Below are 22476 nucleotides of genomic sequence, written 5' to 3'. Positions count from 1 at the left end.
TTTTTCTCTCGAATCAAGACCACAAACCTGAGATACGGCGACACCTGCATGTTCAGGTAAGAGACTAACCTTAAAATATGTCTTCCCGTCTGCTCCCGTGGTCCCGTTTACACCAATGTCATTACATTATCATTGCGGTACGCGGAGATAGGACCCGTTGCAGCAGTCGCACTAACCTGGTGAAAGGTTTGGATGCAGGAGACTATTGTTCCACTTCTGTATGGTAATCCGGCACGTTTGTATCCACTGCGACAAGTTCGTTTAAGTAGTTGGCTATTTAACAGAATATTTCGCCCTGTTGGTAACGGTTAAATCGTGTCCCTTCATACGTGGTGTGCTCTAGTGTCCCGCTTTCTCAATGAGTTCGTTGTTTTCGACCTTTACTGCATGAATTGTTGGCTTATGCTGACAACGCCGTCCCGTCCGGTGATCAGCCATATCGCTATGGATCCCAAGTGGAAGCGGTGGCGTGATCCCGGAAAACACCGCAAGGGGTGTGTGTGTGTGTGTGTGTGTGTGTGTGTGTTGTGTGTGTGTGTGTGTGTGTGTGTGCTTGTCGTGTGTGTGTGTGTGTGTGTGTGTGTGTGTGTGGTTGTGTGGTGCTGTCGTGTGTGCTGTGTGTGTGTGTGTGTGTGTGTGTGCGCGCGCGTGCGTGCGTGCGTGTGTGTGTCGGATGGATAGCTTTTAGAGAATAATATCACATGGCAAATTAGTTTAATTTCAACTTCAATCATTGAAGTTGTGCTCCAAATCTAAAACGCACATTGGAATACAATTCCTATTGCTTCTTGTAGTCTATTACTAATGCATTACGGAAATATTACATCATAGCCTAGGCCTACCGTAGCTTTATGATATATCATAATTTGAATGCTTTGATATATATGTTTCCAATTTGATCAAAATTGTATTATCATTATAGTGTCTGAGTTGGAAATGGGAACAAGCCTTCTATTGTACTGTTTATGGCAACAAACTAACGTCACCATGTTAGTTTAGTATAATAACGATGAACCACTCGATAGCGTAGCTATTGTTCGCCTTGAATGAAGTGGTTGAACTTGAGCGCTCTTGCTTGATAAAGTCTAATCAGAAGAATTAGGAAAGGTAGGCATACTGTTTAATTGGTTTGCGGAATGTGACAGTACATGCACAAGCTGACGTCCCTTCTATGCCCGGACTGTTTCAATGACAAAGCAGATCTGCGCCAGGGGAGTCCGCCGCGTGGTCTTTACCGCCACCGCGTGGACTTCGTTCAGTCGGTTGTTGTATCAATCCCTATCGTGGTTTCATTAACACAGCACTGCAAACATGAATAGCAAACGGAACATATGGAAATATTGTTTGCATATATGATTTTAGTAAACCTGGGACAATCAAATCTTTTTTTTTCTTTTTATTTCTCATTTATTTTGTATCTATCGCGTTATTTATTTTATCTCTTGAGATATTTACTTATTTTGAATACATCATGTTTTATTCCTCTTTTTATTTTGTATGTAAAGTGTTATATTTTTTCATTGTCTTTATGCCTTTATGTTTACATTTAGGAGAAGCAGTCGAGAACCCCTTGAGGGAATTTTTGGGTTACTCATGCACATCTTTTCAAAAAAGAGGGGAGACAAGAAATATTCAAATCACCCACGTATACCACCAGGAGTAGCCTACATAACATGTGATTGCGAATCACATTTGATGTACTCCTTCCCCCTTTGGTCATGTCATGTATCTTTCTTTGAACATGATGTGCAATCAATACGATAAACAGCTTTCCATACTTTTGTGTATTATGCTATAAAATGCCACACCGTTGGGGGGGATTGAGCGATTGTACGAATTGAAAGGCCTCTCTGTTCCCTTTCCCTCTTTTTCATGCAACGTACAATTATTTGTGAATTAAGTGCAATGAGTACAATTGAACAAAAACATATAAATACAGAAGACCGCCTGCATTCCTCTTAATCAATAATGAAATAAAACCACAAGGCGCTAGGGGGCGCTAGGGGATGCGTATTGGAAGGCCACTCTTTAAAAGCTCTCGTTGGCGCAGGCGCCTTCGTGTTGTTGTGCGGGTTGTCATGGGCAGCGGAAATCTGGAAAGGCGAGGCAACACTGAGGATGAGCGAGTCGCTAATTCGCCTGCGAAACCTATCGACCTGTCCCTGGATTATTATTCCGAGCATCGGTGATGGTCCGAGGAACACAAAGGGGGATCATATCTGTCCAGTGCGGTTAGCGGTGTTAGTGCGTAGTGAGGCTATTTGATCACGACAGTTGTTATTGGCTAGCTAAGATAGACCTTCCTCACGTTAGACCATACACATCCAACATTGTAGCTTTCAGAAAACCACATGATACAACAATGACCCTAATCCAAAGTAGCGAACGTTAGTGCATTACAGTCGGTGCATTTATTATTATTATTAAACCAGTCAGTGCATAACAGTGGAACATTGTCAGGATGGGAGAACTCGGAAGATGTTGTAGCACAAGAGGAGGAGGAGGAGGAGGAGGAAGGAGGAGACTTCGGTGGTAGCGGCGATGCCTCTTCGCCCTACGTGCCCCCGTACCGTCCCACCCTGCCTGCCCGGGAACGACTCCATATCCAGAAGAGCAATGTGTGCTCTCGGGCCTATTTCGTCGTGGTCATGGTCTTCTTCCATGTCTACATTTTAAATGTCATTGCGCTTCTCCTCTACGTCCACTACAACAACGGCCCGGGTGATCTTGCTAGTGTAGACGGGTCTTCCACGGAGACCGTTGCCGAGGATGGAAGCCCCTTGCCCCATGCTGCCCCCCCGGACCAAGTCCTCGAAATGAACAAATACCGCCAAAGTTACAGTCTCCCCCGCATTGAAGGAATACGAGTGAGTGGTTTGAACATCTTAGCGGTTGTGTGTTTGGAGTTTCTATAAATTATTGCCCACTAACATCAATGTTATCATTAGTCTAAAAAAGGATGCTGATGACTTTGTTGTCAATGACGTTTTTCTTTCTGCATGTTTAGGTTGGCCATGTTCAACGTGTGTCTCTTATGCCTGAGAAAACTCATGAGATGAAAACTCTCAGCCTGAAGCCTCTGCTCTTTGGTAAGGACATTGTAAATACTGGTTTATTCTAGAATGTCTCCACATCTTACCCACAACATAACATACAACATATACTCACCGTCGAATATCAAATAAATCATACGTAGATCATAGAACATCGTTTGAATGAATGAACAATTTAGGTTAACATTACAAAATACGTCAATGGCCTATAATATATATTAACATGTTTTATATATGTATATACCCATGCATACATTTTCAGCAAACCTTTGGAATTTTCTCATTCACTGAATGAGCTCCCACCCAATATTTGTAATATCTAAGACCCCCTGTCTCAGACTGACTTCATCTTGTACATTTTGACGTCGCTTAATAAGATCAGAAAAAAGAGGTGACGTCGTGGTGATGTGGTTGGAGCTGACCACAAGATATCTTTGACCGTACCTATTTACAGGTCTTGGGGGTGTCCGCTGTTCCTCACCCTATCTTCTGTAGCTTAAACACACACTTAGCTCTTGCACTGGTGACGTTTCCATTTGCGCACGGCGGCCACTAGGTTCTTGTGGCGTTTCAGCCAGGCGAACGCCTTGGTGACCACCAAGCGTTCCCCGTGCACCGTCCCCGTCACCAGGAAGGTGCCCCCGCCAGACTGGTGCCGCGACATGTTCCCGACGCATGTGGCGTCTCTCTCCAGCCACTGTTGGATGCGGGAGCGGATCTGTCCGCCCATCAGGGGTCCGTGCTTCAGAACCTCCAGCTTTGAGCCCAGGGAGAACTGGGCCAAACTTGTGGCGCTGAACTTGAGCCGTATCAAACGCAGTTTAACCACTAGAAGGGGGTGGGGGGATTAAGAGACCATAGCATAAGGATAAACAGATCTAGTCATTTGCTTTAAAGTCCAGGCTACTGTCACAAGAACACGGTACATATAGCGCGGCTCACCAAAGTCATTCCTGCAAAATGTGTCCAAGTATCCTTAGCAGAAGAAGCCACTTCCAGCTCACAATCCCGACAGCTTGCCTGAGGGACTGAAAGTAGATAAAATCACAGCTATATGAGATAATCAAGGTGTGTGTGTGTGTGTGTGTGTGTGTGTGTGTGTGTGTGTGTGTGTGTGTGTGTGTGTGTGTGTGTGTGTGTGTGTGTGTGTGTGTGTGTGTGTGTGTGTGTGTGTCACACACACCTCTGCGTCCCCCAGCTTCAACACTGGTGTTTGTGATGGATGAGATGCACATGAGGTGGTCTGCAGGAAATTGGTCACAGCGCAGAATACTCGGCCAGGGGTAACCGTAGCAGGCCATGATCGGTGCGCAGCTGTCCCGCACAGACTCGCACAAACTTCGGCAGGGGAATACAAACCTGACAAAATTCAAGGGAATGTGTTCAGCAATGAATCATTTCAGTTTTAAAAATCAACAGTTATATAAAAAACATTTAAAAACCAAAGAATATGTGCCAAGCGCCCCTGCACACAGCAGGGGCGCTTGGCACATATTCTGTGAAGAGCAATATGTTGTCTTTTTTCATTTGCTACATTTTAACAAGAGTGTGGGCTTTTTGTTTTTCCATTTAACATAGACCATTTATTTTGGTGAGCCTGACACATCATTTTTTCATAAACGATCTAATTACCATAGAAAACACTTTTCTATTGATAGGGGTGGCATATCTTCAGTACGACGGTAATGACAACAATGACCAAACTCAGAATAAAAAAAGAAGAGATCAAAACAAAAACCTGTCACCTGTCGAGGCAAATGGGTGCGAAGAGAGAGCAGAGGAAGAAGCGGGCGTCGGAGTGGCACTCCCGCGCAAGCAGGGGCAACCAGCTGGCGCTCTGCTGCACGGCCTCACCGGGGGACTCGTGGGCCAGCAGGTTGGGCGTCCGCATGGTGTCATAGCCGATGCCCCGGCACAGGGCCATGCTGGGGGGGATGGGGACGCAGCGAGAGGAGCTGGGGGGCTCCCACAGTCCTCCACCGACTGCGGTCACAGATCCACCCACGGTATCGGCCGCAGTGTCGGTTTCAGCCCAGGCTCTGGCCTCCCCTCCTCCAACTCCTTCTCCGGCTGCCGACCTAAAAGCGTCCACGTCCTCGAGTCCTGTTTCTTTGCCGGCACCGGTGTGGGCCCGTCGGTGTCCGCTAGACCTGCTCCCACCCCTGGAGCCGGTCCTCGTCCTCCCCTCGGCTCTTCTCCTGCCTCCAGCGCCACCCAGAGCCCCTCCGGACCCAATGAGCAGCAGGAGAAGGAGAAGGAGGTGTCGGGTCAAAAGTGTGGTTTTCCTGGATCTGAAGTGAGGAAGATGCACAGTAGTCATCCCGACAGCACAAGTTGAAGGGGTAAAAGATCCTGAAGTCTCCGAAACGCTGCCTATATTCTCTGTGACAATGCGGGAGGGACTGGCAGATTAGGTGTATTTATATAGTGGGCGTTGATGACATTTGCATAGAAAAGGGTAATGGGGGGCGTGGGTAACAATAAGGGGACAGTTGGATACAAAGGGAGTGCTTGAGCCCGGGTATCCCCTTAATATATTATATATAAGAGTGTGACTGTTGAGAGACTAGTATAAATAGGATATTGCATAAAGATGATGGTGTTGCGATCATTATTATTGCACCCATAACTTTCTGCAACCATATTCCTGCCCTTTGAGCTGAGGAAGCCACTGGGATATGACTCGAGTCCCCAACAACATCCCCCAAACTCTGTCCTGGTTCCCCTCCCCCGCTAGCCACAGGCTACAGTATCGCTATCGCCAGCCCAGTTTCTCTCTAACGAGCTTCTCCTAGTTTTGTGTTCAATCACTAATTCTCAAAGATGAACTTACATCTATTTACATAATACAGCTAAGATTGGTAAACAGTCATGGCAGATCTGCTTATTGTGTTTACAGTGGCACTATATTAATTAGAACTGGAGAACGGGGCAGGGTTCGATGAAGTAGCAGGGTCATCCGTGCCATTGTGCAGGTGTTTGTTGCGTGCAGCACACAGAAGTCTTTTGTGTTGTCCTGCTGTGAACCGTGACTTATTTCCTGAACAAACAAGCAGGTCAATTCCATTCCAGGGGGAGAAAGAGAAGAGAGAAGAGGGAGGGAGCGGGAGGGATGGTGGCATGTTGGCGGTTTCAGTGAGTCCCATTCATTCAAACCAACTTTCTAGAGTAATGAGGTCTGCCTGACAATGGGAATTAATAAAGTGTGACTCAATTGTAACATACACTACAAATGGCGTAAGCTGGCTTCGTCCACAGTTTCTGAACATTAGGAAAAGCCTATAGAGATATTCTATGAGTGGGTTCAACTTCTTGGGCGATTTGTTTAGCCAAGTATGTGTTTTGATTATTTCTTCCTTTCATTTCCGGCAGATCAGGCACGTGAAGTGCATTGCGGCCTCTAGCCGGTTGAAGTCCACCACGCATTTGGTCTTTGCGAAAAACTGAAACTCTATGTTTTTGTTTGCATATAGAGCGGGAAGGGAGATCAGATCACAATGGAAACTCGAGACACATTCTAATGCCAGGTGTGAACTGACGTTCTTGGAGCTGTCCTTGTGATCCGTTCACCACGGACGAATGTTAACGTTATACAGAACACCAACATGCTGGTTGCCTCCTATCTGTGAGAAGAAGATGGGGAGAGATGGTTTTGGGTTAAGGTTAGGGTTAGGAAAATAAAAAAAGGAATGGAAAGAACTTGGTCTTGATATTTAGATGTGGTTTTGAGTAAGTCTGATTAAACTTTATAGAACAAAGACATGTGATCTAGGAGGTCTGATTCTCCTCCAGGTGTTGGGTGAGCAACTGCGGTGACAGTTGGGTAGAGTGGGAGACTTTGAGGCTCCCTTGACTTGTTTTCAGAGCTTTATGTGCTAACGACTATTTGTATACCGAACACTGGAAAACTCATAAGCGACCACAACTCATGTCTCTTGGGTAAAATTAATGCTGCCTGAGCATGGGTACCCTGGCTTATTAAAGGTGTCAAGAGGCCTCCAACAACACTAATGTCTCCCGGGGGACAAGCAGAGTACTTATTATGTTCTATCAACATATCTACAATCACTTAAGGTTTCTGCTGAATTAACATTGGCTCAAACAGTACATGGTGCCGTGAAGATCCCTGAGTCTACAGGGTTTGAGCATTGCAATGGTTTGGAAGCATGGGCGCATTGGAATGCACGTTATTATGTTAGTAGGTGGTTAGTAAGTTAGTAGTAATGTTTTTATGGTCATTGTTTCGTGATTAATTGTGAAATGATTTGTCATGGGAGAACATTGTTGCGTTGGAAACTGCCGCAGTGATTCTCATGTAAGAAAAATATTGTTTTATTAGTCTAGTTACGGTAGTCCTATAATACGCCCATAGTGCTGAGCTGCGTTGTTTAGCCTGAATGTAAACTCAAATCTAAGCAATTGCTGTGTGGAAGGACATCAGTGCTTGGGTTTGTGTTCACACAGTTAAATATAAATGTTAATTTATCAACTCTGGAGATAAAAAAAAACTGAAAATAAATCCTTTTACATTAACAATTGGAGCAGGTATACACTGTTGGGTTACGATTTTGGTTTATTCTACTATCTTTCAAAACCTAATCACTTAATTAGTAATACACTAGTCAAAAGCATTTGAGCATGTGAAAAACTGTTAATTCATCGATTTAGTTGTTTACCAGATCAAACTAATTATGTATGATTTAGTGGTTGATCATCTCAGCCACTGAGTGATCGTTCAGTGTATATGCATCGCTCATGAAAATAATTACGTAGATTCCTTTGGAATCTCATATGATGTGCTTGATTTGTAAATGGCAGAGAAAAAAAGGGCCATTATCTATTTATTCATTTATTTATTTTATTATATTGATTTCGCCCATCCATTTCTGTTTCTTGCCTAGTTTGGTTTCGGTTGCAACCGGAGATGATATTACCTGCTATGGGAGCCTGTTCTCATCTTCATTGTGTGAATGTGAAGCGACGGATAATCTTTGTCAGTGACAAATCTTATCTTGATATCCGTGCCTTTTGATGTATTGGATTTCTCAAGGTTTCTTTTCTAATCTCGGGTTGACTGATAGCTCTCTGTTGTCATTCTAACAGGAGCCTTTTATCAGTGCTATGTCTTTGTCATGAGGTACCTAAGTCAAAACTCACAGCAATCTAACTCAGTCCAGCAGACAGACAGACAGACAGACAGACAAAGCAGCCAAACGCCTCAGTGTTGCTACTAGATAAAAATTATGATCACACAAATTAGCTATATTAATTACATTTTAAAAAGTGTAAAGGATAGTGAAGCCGCTTAGGGGGCTTTGAACCAAAGGGTACTGGGTTTCACGCGTGCTTTCTTTGACTAAAAGCATCTGCTAAATAGTTAAGCAGCAGAAGAATGCCCTCATCCTCACTCTGCAGGTTGTGTTTCCCTGTTTCTCTCCTGTGTCAGAGATCCCTGGCTTCCTGTCTGAGGAGGAGTGCCGCGTGGTGGTGCAGTTGGCTCAGCTCAAGGGCCTGACGGAGAGCCAGACAACCGCCTCCAGCGGCGGGGAGCAGCAGGAGCCAGGCCAGCCCCTCCTGGTTCTCACCACCGACGAGGTCTTCAGCCTGCTGGACCTGGACCAGGACGGGCTGCTGCAGAAGCAGGAAGTAAGCGCACGCACGCGCGCACAGAATTATAGCAAGTCGGCCTTAAATTGCTACACTAGTGTGTCACAAGTATATTAGTAAATTAAAAAGATGTGAAAAATTGCATGCTCTGTGGGAAATGTAATATCGAATCGAATCTCGGGATTCTATTTAGGATTCTATTTATGTAACTCTGATATGTGTGTTCTCCAGATTGTAAGTCACTCCCGCTCTCAAGACGGGACTTGGCTGAGCCCAGACAACCTGCGGCAAATCCTCACCGGTCTGGAGGCCCAGCAGGCAGGTGCGTCTGTGTGTCTGTCTCTGTCTGTGTGTGGGAGGCTGGTGGGGTCTTGTGTGTAGTGAATTGCTGTTTGTTTGTTTAGTCTAATGCCAGTGGCTGTCCTCTTCCTGCTCCGGATGCACCTCATCATCTCTGATTAAAAATCCACCAGACAAACCCCCACCCCATCCAACTCCTCCTTTCCCATTCATAAACATTCCTTTTTCTAGATCCTTTCTGCCCCCCCAAGGCCATTGTTTTAGCTGGGACCAGTCGTAATAGTGTACAGTTCAGTTTTAGATTTTTTTCTGTCAAAAAGGCTGTCCGTCACTTCTACTGTAAAGCACAAAACTCAATCATTTAAGCTACTTCTACTACTATTTGGTATTTGCCGTAATGGTTAGTCTTGGAATATTTTACTCCTTCTAGGCTAATAATAGGAGTACGGATTAACATCCATCAATCCAATCAAAAGTTAATTTAGGTTCTTCTGTGCTAGTTCAAAATCCATTTTCCTGGTTGTCCCGACAGGCGCTCTCACACTGGAGGACTTCAGGCTCGTGTTCGACATTTTCAAGCACCCTGCCAAGCAGCGTAGCTCCACCCTCCAGGGTCACTTCCAACGTAGAAGCAAACACACCCGGATGTACCAAGGCCCCGGGTCCCACCACGTCCTGCACTCACTAAGGAACAGGTACGTCAAAATCAAGACATAGCTCTCTACAAACAGCCTGTCATAGCCCAAGCATCTCTTTATATGCAGTGCTTCTCTACTCATTTTCTATGTTTTGATGTTTGCACAGGGTCACCCGCCTGGCGTTTGCCCTCGCCATTGGTAGAATTTAGCGAGCCGCTGCAGGTGATTCGCTACGAGCAAGGGGGCTTTAGCAACGCCCACCACGACAGCAGCCCGGCCCACTCGGAGACCACCTGTGCACACACGCGGCTTGCTGGGAACACATCCACTCTCACAGAGATCAAATGCAGGTGTGTTTTATTATTAATAAATTAAAAACTGACTAGATGATACATTTGTCATCTTGTCATTTGTGCTCTTTGCATAGATATAGAATAGATAAAGCCATATAAATAGATATAGCTATGTCCGCATAGCGGCATGGTCTAAAGGCCAAGGATAAGGTATGTTGTTCAATGCTTGGCCTACTTTATATGAGCCCATTGACCAAATTAATGAGACAAATAAAGCCAACTGAGCCATTATTGTAAACAACTGGATTTACTTAATGCAAATCCTGATGCAAAGTGTTGGCCAGATAGGAGCCTATGTTGGGAAGCTGTTCACTTTGAATTCCTCTGCAGGTACCTCACCGTCATGGTGTACCTGAACTCTGTGGTGGAAGGAGGGGAGACCACCTTTCCAGTGGCGGATAATCGCACCTACGAGCAGGAGGTGGGTAACACTGCTGAGGCTGAAGAGTGAGCTGATGTTCTGCGTCGAGTAGCTCCCCGGAGGCACCTGAGCTATTTCACCAACCTTTCTTTTGGATCTGAAACGTGACAATGTCTCTCCAGGGACCCAGTTTGGGGATCTACTATCATTACAAGATGATGTCGACAAATTAACGTGATTTGAGAACCCCACCCTCAGCTTGTCTATTTTTTTTTTTCACTGTCTGCAGAAATGATCCACAACATGTTGGCAGGTTAAATCATGGTCCTTAATTCTTCTGTTGTGTAAGGTTGTTTTGTTTGAAAGGTGCACATATGCGATGTGCCCTTCACGAGGCTACACACACACACACGCACACGCACGCACACACCCACCCTCAGGCTGATGATAAACAACCAGACAATTCAGCAACCTTGACCAGCGTTATCTCCGTAACCAATCAAAGCGAATGTTGTGTTCCATAACAGAAGAACAAGAGCCTTGACGGCTGTTATGTTTACTCGTGGGGCAGAATTCATTAATTGTTTTCCTCCATAGGCACTGGTCCAGGACGGGACGGACCTCACAGACACCAGGGCCACGTGTGAACGGGGGAACCTCCGCGTGAAGCCCACCGCTGGGACGGCTCTGCTGTGGTACAACCACCTCTCCGACGGACGAGGTGAGGTCACCGACGGATACAAACACACCCACACATATTCGTGTACCAGTACGTACACGTACACACACACACCGCAGGGGAGAGCACTTATTTGGGAATAATTGTGGATTTGCCAAAACTGGGGAATACCATTAGCAGTTGGCAGGAGTGTTCTGTGTTCATGAAAGAGCCTCTGAACAGTGCACTTGCCTTTAGTCATTTGGCAGATGCTTATCTTGGACATAACCCCGCAGCAGAGAATGATCATAATATGCAGAGGAGAGACGGGGATCGGAATGATACTTCAGTATGCTCCCTTAATTATCTTTGTCATCTTGTTTAAATCTTGAAATCCTTCTCCCATGTATTTATGTATACCTTTCATACGCATGCATACATGTTCAGATAATTGTGTTTGGGAACTAGCTAACCTGGTATATTCCTCTGTGTGGACTGAGACCCAAAACCTCTGTGGTTTAGGTTGGGTCTCATGTACTGGTGTTGTTGGTCAATTCATTCATCCATAACACTAAAAGCTGATTGGTTGTCCCGTCTTATGTTCCTGTGTTCAGGATGGATGGGTGAGGTCGACGAGTACTCCCTCCACGGGGGTTGCCCGGTCATGCTCGGGGAGAAGTGGGTGGCCAACAGTTGGGTGAACGTGGACCCGGATCACCAGCGGCAGGCCCGCTATCAGCGGCTCGTGTCCAACGAACAGACAGCCAAGTCTGGCCGAGAGGAGAGCTACCATCCTCTCTCCCACAGTGAGCTCCACCAGGACCTATAGCCAGGGGGGTCTCTGAGGGTCCACCAGAACCTATAGCCAGGCTGTCTCTGAGAGTCCACCAGGACCTATAGCCAGGGGGGTCTCTGAGAGTCCACCAGGACCTATAACCAGGCGGGCAAAGTCAGTCGCTGAAATTGAACCGAGATCTTATTCGGCTTTATGATCTTTCCACTTAAAAATGAATAGAACCCCCAGCAACCTCATCCTGCAGCACAACGGTTCTGAATAATAATGTTTCTGTGATCACTCTGTAGAGAGAGTTTGTGAGTTTGTGTGTTTTTTTTATTATTTGTTTATAGTCGGTGAGTCAAAATATGTAATTACCCGACCATCTTTGCCACGGTTTTCCAGGTAATTAGGATGCAGAGACAATAGGGAATAGGTATTTAGCTTTACTTGAATTTTAATTCCATTGCAATACCTTTCCAAAGTGTTATGATTTTTATCAGGCAGAATAAAAGCCTACATGAGCCATATCGTATCACAATTTATGTATGAATTTCTTCCAATGGGAACTGTTTGAGATGTTGTATCTGAGTAGTCCAGTTTAAAATATTACTTATACTGTTTTATCAATGAACTTTTCTATACTATACTAAGGCAAAACGTCTTGGCCAAGACTACATTTAATTAATTTAATTTACATCCTAACATTTAGTCTGGAGTCAGCAATTCGGTATTATGCATAATTGTGATTTTTCGCATTAAAAATTGTATTTATTTGGTTATCGGTTATTTATCTTTATATTTATTTTACTGTTATTTATTACAACTGTTTGAATATTTATGATTACAGAGTACATGCTATATGTATGACATTCTGATTCTGTTGCACTAAATTGTATGTTGCATTGAACTGTTATTTATTTCATACACAGCATTTGTTTTAAATTCATCTATATAATATATGCATTAAAAAATATTTTATTGGTTCGTTATTTGCCCGTTCGTGAAATGTATTAGTAAATTGGGTCCACCTGTCATTGGGGGTCAATACATATAGTTTTCCACAAGATGTCGCTTAATGTAATGTGCAAGACCCCATGGCTCCCTAATCTCAGAAATGTTTGCATTTCCAAGAGGACAATACATCACTATCCTTTGAGCTGGTCGATTTGTGGACATCGCTCATTCGGGAGATGTGCCAGTGCTTTCGTGGTTTTCTGTCTTGATCCGTTGAGGGTAAACACACGCATCCTTGATGCTGGTAGGCTACAATATATAATCTAAAAAACGAATAAATGAACATCAGTTATGAAATATATTAATCTCCGTAATTATATCCAAATAAAAATGTTTTAAGATTCTCACTTCAACCAATGAGGGCTTGATGCAACTTAGCCCCGTAAGTTATTGAAGGAACATTTGCTTCGGTTTCATATGCCTTTTAAGACCGGAGTTCCAGTGCGAGCTCATGTTCTGTGTCGTGATGGCTCTCGGTTGCAGAGGCTGTGTTCTGTGGGCTACGTGCTCCGCTCCTGATGCTTTTGTTGCTGATGCGGCTCAGACGCCACCAGACAGCCAATCACGTCTCCGCTATTTCACCAAGGGGAGGGGGGCGTCCCTCAGTACCAACCGTTTCAGTGCCCGGAGCCAAAACCGCGATCACATTCTCCGTCTGACTCAGAAGAACCCGGCGAAGGACAATATATTGGCATCATCGTAGGTCTTCAGGCTTCTGGAAAAGAACAGACAAAAGAGCGATCCCCTTTAGGCGTGTTATCTTATTCATCTAACTGTCATCCATGAGATTCTTCAGGCTTACCTTCAAGTGCTTCGTCGACTGCTTCTGAATCCTCACAACGTCCCACTGCGGCGATTTGTAAAATTCCATCTCTTGTCGAGTATTTTAATTAAACCTGTTAATACAACAACTACGATTTTGTACCAGCAGACGAAGTCCCAAATCGACCAAATAAAGAGAGTAAAGATCTGGAGAACTGCAGCTATTTGGGGGCATTAGCTGGCCACGTTAATTTGATCTAACACCGGCGCCTGGCTTCAGCATAGGACTAGCTCATACAGACCTGACTATCGGTCAACACACAAAATCTGTGCTGCTTTTCAAACATTATGTCCCCAGAAGTGGAAGATAACACCAAAGGTAAGTGAGATCGTAAATATAATAAAATGCTAATGTTTTATTTTTGTCACAGTGAGTGGGCTATGTGTATATACCCCCCCCCCTCCCCCCTTAGCACGTATTCCTCTTCACTGGTTTCCAATAGGCTACTGTTGTTATCCATGGCGAAGCACTCTCATCCTGACTCAAACTTACTGCCGAACACCGGCCTTACACCTGCTGCACTCTGCATTTTTTGTTGTATAGTGTATAGATATATTACGAATGTCTGCCTCTCAATATGCAATTTCTTGATGGCACCACTAAAGGCATTGGAGAAACATGAAACATGATGAACCATGCTGAAACCATTTGAGGCAATTTTCATGTTATAGGAAGTGTAAACCAATTCATTTTAATGATTGATCACATATTAGTTTATAAGTAGGCTTCATTGAATACTTTTTTGTTTTTAATTCAACAAAGTTATTACTGTTTGACATGTAGACCATGACAAGGCAAACTTGAATATAGTAACCACTTGAACTAACCAAATTAACAGACATCCTGTATTTACATTTCAATGATTGAACCTGACTGAATGTTTTGGCTGTCCACCTGCTCCTAAATTGATCTAGAGCCCTCACCACTCCTTGTAAAGTGTCTCCAATGCCATCTCAAGCCAAACACACCATCTACTTACATACCCTCCAGCCCTCCTAGACTGCTTCAATCCGGATGAAACTGCTTTGCTTTCATCAGTCACAGTGGCCGACATTGTTATGAATGATAAAGTTACACATTCTGTGTTCATGCGTGATGTGTTTGTGTGTGTGTGTGTGTGTGTGTGTGTGTGTGTGTGTGTGTGTGTGTGTGTGTGTGTGTGTGTGTGTGTGTGTGTGTGTGTGTCTGTGTTTGACTTCAACATTACCAATATTCATTAATGAAATGAATGATTTTGTGCATGATTCGGAGCATGGCTGCTTGTGTACGTGACGAAAGAGCTAGCCTGGACACCTTTCGAATGTCGCTTGCTGTATTCTACCGCAGCACACAAATCACTTTGTCCGGGCAAGAGAGGGAGGGACAGACAGAGAGGGAGAGAGAGAGAGAGAGAGACTGAGAGAGCGAGAGAGAAAGGGACAGAGAGAGACAGAGCTAAGATGTGGGAGCATCTCTGACTCACCGACTACAGTGTTGCCACATATATGATTGGAAAATGACTGAAATGGAATTCTGCTCACATGTCAAAGTGGGTATGGAAATCCACTCACAACAATAGATCAGATATAGTTTCATGTGCAGTTTTGATCCAAACAGTATCCTGAAGCTGCTACCTATGCTGTCCTTGCAGTGAACCCAAGACACACACTAACACAAACACACATGCACACACACGCACACACAGAAAAACACAAACACATACACACCCACACAACCACACGCACACTAAGTCACCTGGTGCTCCTCTCTCTCACTTTCACTGTCTAGATCTCTATCTCGATGTCAATTGCTATCATCACTGCAATAGAGGTCTCAAAGTAGCGCTAATCACTGATACTAGTTAGTTGAATAACTTGTGGATATGCCTTTATTTCTTTTTCAATTCTTGTGCACGTCACAAACATGCTGGTCCCCTGATTGCTGAACCTTTGTTTTTCAGATATCCAGTAGAAGAAAACAGACATGTATGAGTGTGATAATAATGAGTTTGTTTTTTGTTTTTTTGAAAACACATTATTTGGTGCAATGTTTGCATATATGTTTCATCCATTCTCCTTCACGATGCGTTCTTTCTCCATCTTTCCCTCTCCCTACCCCGTCCTGTCCCGTCCCGTCTGTGTAGATGACATCGGCCTCACCCAGTTGGAGGTTGGCATACCACCTGAAGACGAGCCCGAAGACGGGTCGGCTCGGGCCCTCGTGCCCGTTCCTGGTGGAGGGACTGCTGGGGGTGCAGAGGAGGGTGGGGGGGTGCTCCCACCCCAGAGCCAGGATGGCACAACGGTGGTGGTGGCGGCAGGACCCGGCACGGTGGCCGGCTCGGCGCTGCCAGAGGTGGAGAGAGAGACGTGGACTCGTCAGATGGACTTCATCATGTCCTGCGTGGGCTTCGCCGTGGGCCTGGGCAACGTGTGGCGTTTCCCCTACCTCTGCTACAAGAACGGAGGAGGTGAGCTTTCTGGGGATCAGAAGAACCTTTAATGTATCACAGAAATAGCATCACAAACAAATGGATGTCATCATTTGAAAAGTTTATTCAGAGCGTCGGACGAATTACTGAGTGTATACTTTTTTTTTTCCGATCCTTTGGGAATCTGACCCCTAACACCGGCAGTGTAATTACAGCGCTCTACCAGTTGAGCTAGACAGGAGCTCTTGGTTTTGATAGTACGTGTTCTTTTGTAAATGTTTTTTGACCATGTATGCTGTTCTGTTATATGCTCTCATGCAAAGCAGGGGAGGATAAACGGTTGTGTAAAATGAGGCAAGGCGCAGGACAGTAATGATCGGGAAGCTGGGGGCGTGCAGGGCTATGGAGATATGCAGTAGCCAACGCCGTGCTCACATGAATGTAAACACTATTTCAGGGCGTGAAGTTCAGTAAACACGCAACAAACACTATTACCTTTACATTGTGCCCCTATCTCTCTCAACTGCCTCGCAACCTCCGTCCCCACCACCACCACTTCAATTAGTTTTCTCTCCTTTCTCTACTTCCTGTTCTTTTCCTTGCAATAACTGCTCTGGGCTGCAGCAAACTTTGCCCTTGAGTCACTCCTTCTCCCCTTATCGCTGTGGGGCTTTGTCCTATATTTTTTTTATGAGAGACGCACTATAAAGTGAGTGTGCCGTTGTTTGCAAAGCAACTCAGCGTCCGAGCCCCTCCTCCCCCTCATTCTACCCTCCTGTGTGTCTTGTGACCAAAGACTCAGATACCGTCTGATATCGTGTAACAATGGCCTGCCTCACATGGTCGAGTTCCCCCCCCCCCCCCAAACACACACACACACACATACTCTGAGCTCCTGGCCTGGACTCCTGTGCGAAACAAAGGTGCATTCTCCTGCTCTCTGGACGATAATGGAAGGAGGCGGGGGCGTGGCAAATGGACATACACACATCATGCACGTACATGTCTTGTGACCTCAGGGTCGTACCTTTACCCGGGCGTCTCTCCCTGGGTATCTGCAAAACGTACCAATCGGAAACACCCTGTGATACGTAGTGTCAAGGTAATGACAGCAGGGCTGTCACGTACGCGCTGATATGGCCTGCGTGGCCCTAACATGGTCACGGCGTATCAGAGAGGGAGAGAGAGTGTTATCATTTGATATTTAACATCGATTTCCAGGAGGCAGCATTTTTCATTTCACAAAAGCGTTATTGTGTAAGATCATGGTTATGGACGGAGAGAGGATTTGTGAAAGCCTATTAAGGATTGGGTTCCTTGCATATGTAGCCTGCGTTTTATGTATGTCAACAAAAGCGATTCGGAATGCCCTCCTCCTGTACGTGCACGCCTGCCGATGCATCTCTTTACTATATATTTATCTCTCCCGCGTACTCTCTCTGCTGGTAAGCGGTGGGAGTGAGGGACTGTACGGTCACAAACGCTGTCACAAATGTTTCCATATAAGGCTACAGCCTTTTGCCCACGGAGAAAGAGGGAATGCAGCAGACTGAAAGAGAGAGAGAGAAAGAGAAAGACCAGAGAGAGCATAACATCTCCATGCAATAATGATCCATGTTTATAGGATCCCATATTGATCTTCAATTCTGCTTTGTCATGTCTTCGACATTGTTGCTCCCATTTTCCACGTCCTCTATTTTACCCTTCTACCCGGTCCATTTTCTCATCCATTCTACTTAACGCACTCTCTTTTCTCTTGAGTCACATGACTGCCCCCTCCACCCCCCCTAACTGCGCACTGCGTTGGCACCACTCACACATCATTTATTGGGTTAAATCATAGCGTTATAAGAACCCATTCATCTCTTTTACTGTTCTCATTGTGATCTGGTTGTTGGTGCCTCAGTGTGAGAATTTATATGATATGCCCTCGGACATGTTCTGTAATTAGAAAAAACAGGCAGACTATAACGTAAGGCATATCTGTGTGTTATGTATTCCCGGAGCAATCACCATCTCTGTGTCCATCGGCCTAATGTGCTAACATCTCCTCACTCAAGGACAATGTCATAACTCAAGGAGCGAGAGACAATGCGTTTGTCCTCACCCTCTCTCTTTCTCTCTCTCTCTCTGGATCATCTTATCTTTGTCCTTGTCCCGCCAGCCTTCCTCTGTGTTTGGTGCTATCCATGTCAAGTGGGTGTCCTTGTGCATGTGTCGACTTGCTTGGAAAAGCATGCGTTAAATGCAGCATTGGCTGACGCAATTGAAACTAAATGGACCGAGATTACAGCTGGAACTCTATAAGGGGCGTAGCTGGGGCCATCTTAGCTGCAACCGAGTCACTCTGAAAGTGAATCGCTTTCTTGTTATCAAAATAAGCTTGACCGCGCTGGAGCTGGTTATGTAGGATAACCGGACTTCACATGGCGGGATGTACAGTTGCTTTAAAGTAGCTCTAGCTATGTGTTAAAAATAATGTAAAGTGAAGAATCGATTCCCCTCTCCTTCCTGCAGACCTAAAGACAACAATAGTTATTGAAGTAGATATTATTGATTCTGCAGTCAGACGCACGCACTCTGCAGCATGTAATGCCTCTCACCAAGCTCTCTCTCTCTCTATCACTCTGTTTTACTCTCTATTTATCTTAATATTCAAAAGTAACAACATTTAAAAAAATACACAGAAAAGCTTCTTAGTGATTATCATTGAATTCTATCTTAACTAGTTTATTAAGACTGTATAGAACTGAATAAGTACTGCTTAAGCTTTCTGATATTTCTTTATTATGTTTTAATATTTTGTAAAATGGCGTGTATGTGATAGAATATTGTGAGGGATTTTAGGAGCCTGTGTCTTCCTGTCCGGTAGAGATTACACTTTTAAAATCTCCTCTGAATATGGAATGTGATCCCTTTAAGCACGTAATTGGGATAAATGGCTTCATGAAATTGACTGGAACTTGTGCATGTGTGTGTGTGTGTGTGTGTGTGTGTGTGTGTGTGTGTGTATGTTGACTTATCCTGCCTGTTTGGAAGGTGTGTTCCTCATTCCCTACATGCTGACAGTATTCATCGGGGGCATCCCTGTGTTCTTCCTGGAGATTGCTCTGGGCCAGTTCATGAAGCAGGGGGGTGTCTCTGCCTGGAACATAGCACCCCTCTTCAAAGGTACGCTCCACTGCGTCATTCACTGATCAACGTGTGTGTGAGGGTTTTTTGTTTGTTTGTGTGTCTTTGTTTGTGTATGTGTACGTGTGAGAGGGTGTATTAATGCAGGAATGTTCCTTCATGCCTACACTGCTTGCTTATTCCCACTTTGACACATCTTTCTCACCGCCCTGTTCCCCCAACACACACACACACACCTTCATCCCTGTAACTCTCTCCCTCTGTCTGTCAATACTCTCTAAACTATCTATAATTTTTTCTCTCTCTCTCTCGTTCTCTCTCTCTCTCTCTGTTCTCTCTGTTCTCTCTCTCTCTCTGTTCTCTCTCTCTCTCTGTCCTCTCTCTCTGTCCTCTCTCTCTGCTCTCTCTCTCTCTCTCTCTCTCTCTCTTTCCCTCTCTGTTCTCTCTCTCTCTTTCCCTCTCTCTCTCTCTCTCTCTCTCTCTCTCTCTCTCTCTCTCTCTCTCTCTCTCTCTCTCTCTCTGTTCTCTCTCTCTCTCTCTCTCTCTCTCTCTGTTCTCTCTCTCTCTCTCTCTCTCTCTCTCTCTCTGTTCTCTCTTTCCCTCTCTCTGTTCTCTCTCTCTCTCTCTCTCTCTGTTCTCTCTTTCCCTCTCTCTCTCTCTCTCTCTCTCTCTCTCTCTCTCTCTCTCTCTCTCTCTCTCTCTCTCTCTCTCTCTCTCTCTCTCTCTCTCCCTCCCTGCATACACTCGTTCTCCCTCTGCCGGTCAGGTCTGGGCCTGGCGTCCATGGTGATCGTGTTCTTCTGCAACACCTACTACATCATGATCCTGGTGTGGGCCCTGTACTTCCTCCTGCACTCCTTCAGCAGCCCCCTGCCCTGGGCCACCTGCGGCCACCCCTGGAACACGCCCAACTGCACGCAGGACTTCCGCCGGGCCTGCTATGGCCGCATGGGCATCGGCACCGGCGACCAATCGACGGCCTTCAACGGCACGCCCTCCCCCTCCTCCTCCTCCGGCCTCCTCCTCCCGTCTGCGGCCCCCGTGCCGTTCAACCTGTCCGCCGCCCAGCTCCTCTTCAACGGCACCTGCAGCGACGTGGAGGGCATGCGCTCGCCGGTCATCGAGTTCTGGGAGTACGTTCCTCCTCTCCTCTCCTCCTCTTGCCGCTCCGCAGGCACCCGCCACCGAGGAGCGTTAGCTTAAGGGGTTGACCCCGCTTTAGGTGGCTCATCTTTTAATTATGTTATTATATTTTCGTATTTTATACTTATTTATCATTATTATACTTTGATTTGATTTGGTATGGTTTTCTGCTTCGCTAACATCAACACATCCGTTGTGTGTCCCCTCCCCCATCCCACCCTGTCCCCCCCCGTCCATCCCAAAAGGCGCAAGGTGCTTCGTCTGTCCAGTGGGCTGGACGAGCCTGGGGACATCAGCTTCCACATGGTCTTGTGTCTCATTGCCACCTGGGTCATTGTTTACTTCTGCATATGGAAGGGAGTCAAGTCCACCGGCAAGGTGAGCCCAGTGTGTGTGTGTGTGTGTGTGTGTGTGTGTGTAAGTGTGTGTGTGTGTGTGTGTGTGTAAGTGTGTGTGTGTGTGTGTGTGTATGCGTACGTGTGCCTGTCCGTACGTGTGGCTGTCCGTACGTGCGTCTGTGCATAGGGTATTATGGTATTAAGTGCTATTCTTTTCCTGCACAGGTTCACAGAGTGCATCGGTCTTATTTGCTGCGCAGCATCAACTTAAGCTTGGGGAATGTTGTTACTTTTTTCCATTTGGCTTAACCTTCAGCTTCAAAACCCCTAAAGGATACGTTCACGGTTTAGCCCCACACCTAAGTTGATTAAACCCAGTTTTTGTTTGGCTTCGCCGTGTACTCAGCACTGTCCTCAGCTTTGTTCTTGTGGCTCCGGAGGTGTATCGGTTAGGCGTGAATCCTTCACGTTAATTTCAACAAAGACACCATTATCTGCCGGATTGTATTCAGTTGCGTAGTTAATTTTCATTGTCAACATTCTGTGTGATGTTAATATATGACAACGGACGAATGCATTTGTCAGACTGCTTGTTGGTGTTTACTCATCACGCCAACATTTTCCGCAACCGGTATGCATTCTGGGGGGGGGGGCGGTATGGAGCGATTGTTGACGGGGGGGGGGGGTGTGGTATGGAGCGATTGTTGACGGGGGGGGACTGGGGGGGGGTGGTATGGAGAGGGTGGTATTATTTTTTTGGCTCTAGGGGGCCCCCTTGCAGTGGCCCGGGGCCCCAAGCAATTGCAGGGCCCCAGGCAATTGCCTGGTATGCCTAATGGGATGCAGCACCTCTGCTCTCATGCAATCCCAATGAGAGCGACACGAACTTCGTCTGAGCAAAAAAAAAATAATAATAATAATAATAATAATAATAATAATTATAATAATAATAATTCATGTGCACGCAGAGACTATGGCGGCCGAAATTAGACTATGGCGGGGCGCCATAGTCTCGTCAATGTGTGGGAAACACTGGTTGAAGGTTGTGTGATGAAGGTAAAACAACTCTGTTTACTTGTTTTACCTTTAAATTAGGTTTCACAGCGAACACATCATTATTGGTGGACGCCTCACGCTTAAAACCATATAGAAGGGACATTTGTAACTTTTTTCCATAGCCCCTGTTTGCTTCGTTCGTACCATTTAGCTCGCTTTGCGTTGCCATTCTCGGTTCCTCCGAACTTCGCCTTCCAGCACCAACTGCCATTGGAAATACATTGGATCACTAGGCAAGACCCGAGTGTGACTGCACCTTATGTGTCTATCCTGCCCCAACCCCATTCATTACCTGTCTTGCCTCTGTGTTGTTGGTATAATGTTTGTCACCTCTGTTAATAAGTTAGCACAGGTTCAAATTGTGTTCAGCTGTATTCCATGTACCGTATTTATGTTCCTTAGTTCCTGTCGGTCCGTCGGTTTGTTGTTTGTTATGGGTTTATTTCTGCCTTCCTGGTTTCCTTCAGTAAAGCTTCCTTTTGCACGTACTCTATCACACCTCATATTATTTTTTTTTAAGCTGTGTCATTTGTTTTTTTGAGTATTTTGAAATAACAGGCTTATGCTCACATTCAGGTTTGTAGCCTAGGCCACTTGTCTTGTTATAAATCCTTTTTCATCCAGGGTACACATAACATTGTGTGAGTATAGTCTCCAGTTAACCATTCATTCTGAAAGATTGACCCATGCATGCAGATATAATCACATCAGTGTTTTGTTTGATATAATGTAATTTATTGTCCTGTAATTGTATTTGGGTATCTGCTGTGCCAAATGCTAAAGCTTACTGTGTGTGTGTGTGTGTGTGTGTG

At 45.4% G+C, this 22476-nt stretch overlaps 3 protein-coding genes across 8 annotated transcripts in view; 2 read left to right on the top strand and 1 right to left on the bottom strand.

Moving 5' to 3' along the window:
* The window catches only part of LOC130382588 (cyclin-dependent kinase 17-like), a 37430-nt gene extending 36974 nt beyond the window's left edge, over positions 1 to 456 (bottom strand). For 5 of the 6 annotated variants that reach the window (XR_008895595.1, XR_008895597.1, XR_008895600.1 and 2 more), the window contains exon 1: positions 177 to 456. The gene's annotated coding sequence lies outside the window, so the exon portion shown is untranslated. Of the gene's footprint in view, positions 1 to 69 lie in introns of all 6 variants that reach the window. The other variant, XR_008895596.1, reaches the window with a different exon arrangement.
* A 732-nt stretch (positions 457 to 1188) lies between these two features.
* LOC130404418 (transmembrane prolyl 4-hydroxylase-like) lies at positions 1189 to 13068 on the top strand. Its single transcript, XM_056609526.1, is given in 11 exon segments — positions 1189 to 1258; positions 2461 to 2867; positions 3008 to 3089; positions 8500 to 8699; positions 8892 to 8982; positions 9493 to 9655; positions 9765 to 9776; positions 9778 to 9948; positions 10282 to 10372; positions 10910 to 11033; positions 11585 to 13068. Coding segments are annotated over 11 exon segments (1626 nt in total). The 3' UTR covers positions 11800 to 13068.
* A 160-nt stretch (positions 13069 to 13228) lies between these two features.
* The window catches only part of si:ch211-117c9.5 (sodium- and chloride-dependent creatine transporter 1), an 18546-nt gene continuing 9298 nt past the window's right edge, over positions 13229 to 22476 (top strand). The window contains exons 1-5 of the mRNA XM_056590412.1: positions 13229 to 13903; positions 15708 to 16034; positions 19035 to 19166; positions 19894 to 20260; positions 20516 to 20648. Of these exons, the coding sequence (XP_056446387.1) occupies positions 13873 to 13903; positions 15708 to 16034; positions 19035 to 19166; positions 19894 to 20260; positions 20516 to 20648 (990 nt within the window). The 5' untranslated portion in view covers positions 13229 to 13872. The remainder of the gene's footprint in view (positions 13904 to 15707; positions 16035 to 19034; positions 19167 to 19893; positions 20261 to 20515; positions 20649 to 22476) is intronic.

This window comes from Gadus chalcogrammus, chromosome 1, assembly GCF_026213295.1.
Source record: "Gadus chalcogrammus isolate NIFS_2021 chromosome 1, NIFS_Gcha_1.0, whole genome shotgun sequence".
Taxonomy (NCBI): Eukaryota; Metazoa; Chordata; class Actinopteri; order Gadiformes; family Gadidae; genus Gadus; species Gadus chalcogrammus.
Note: the sequence above shows the minus strand (reverse complement) of the source record. Positions and strands in the feature narration are given on the sequence as shown.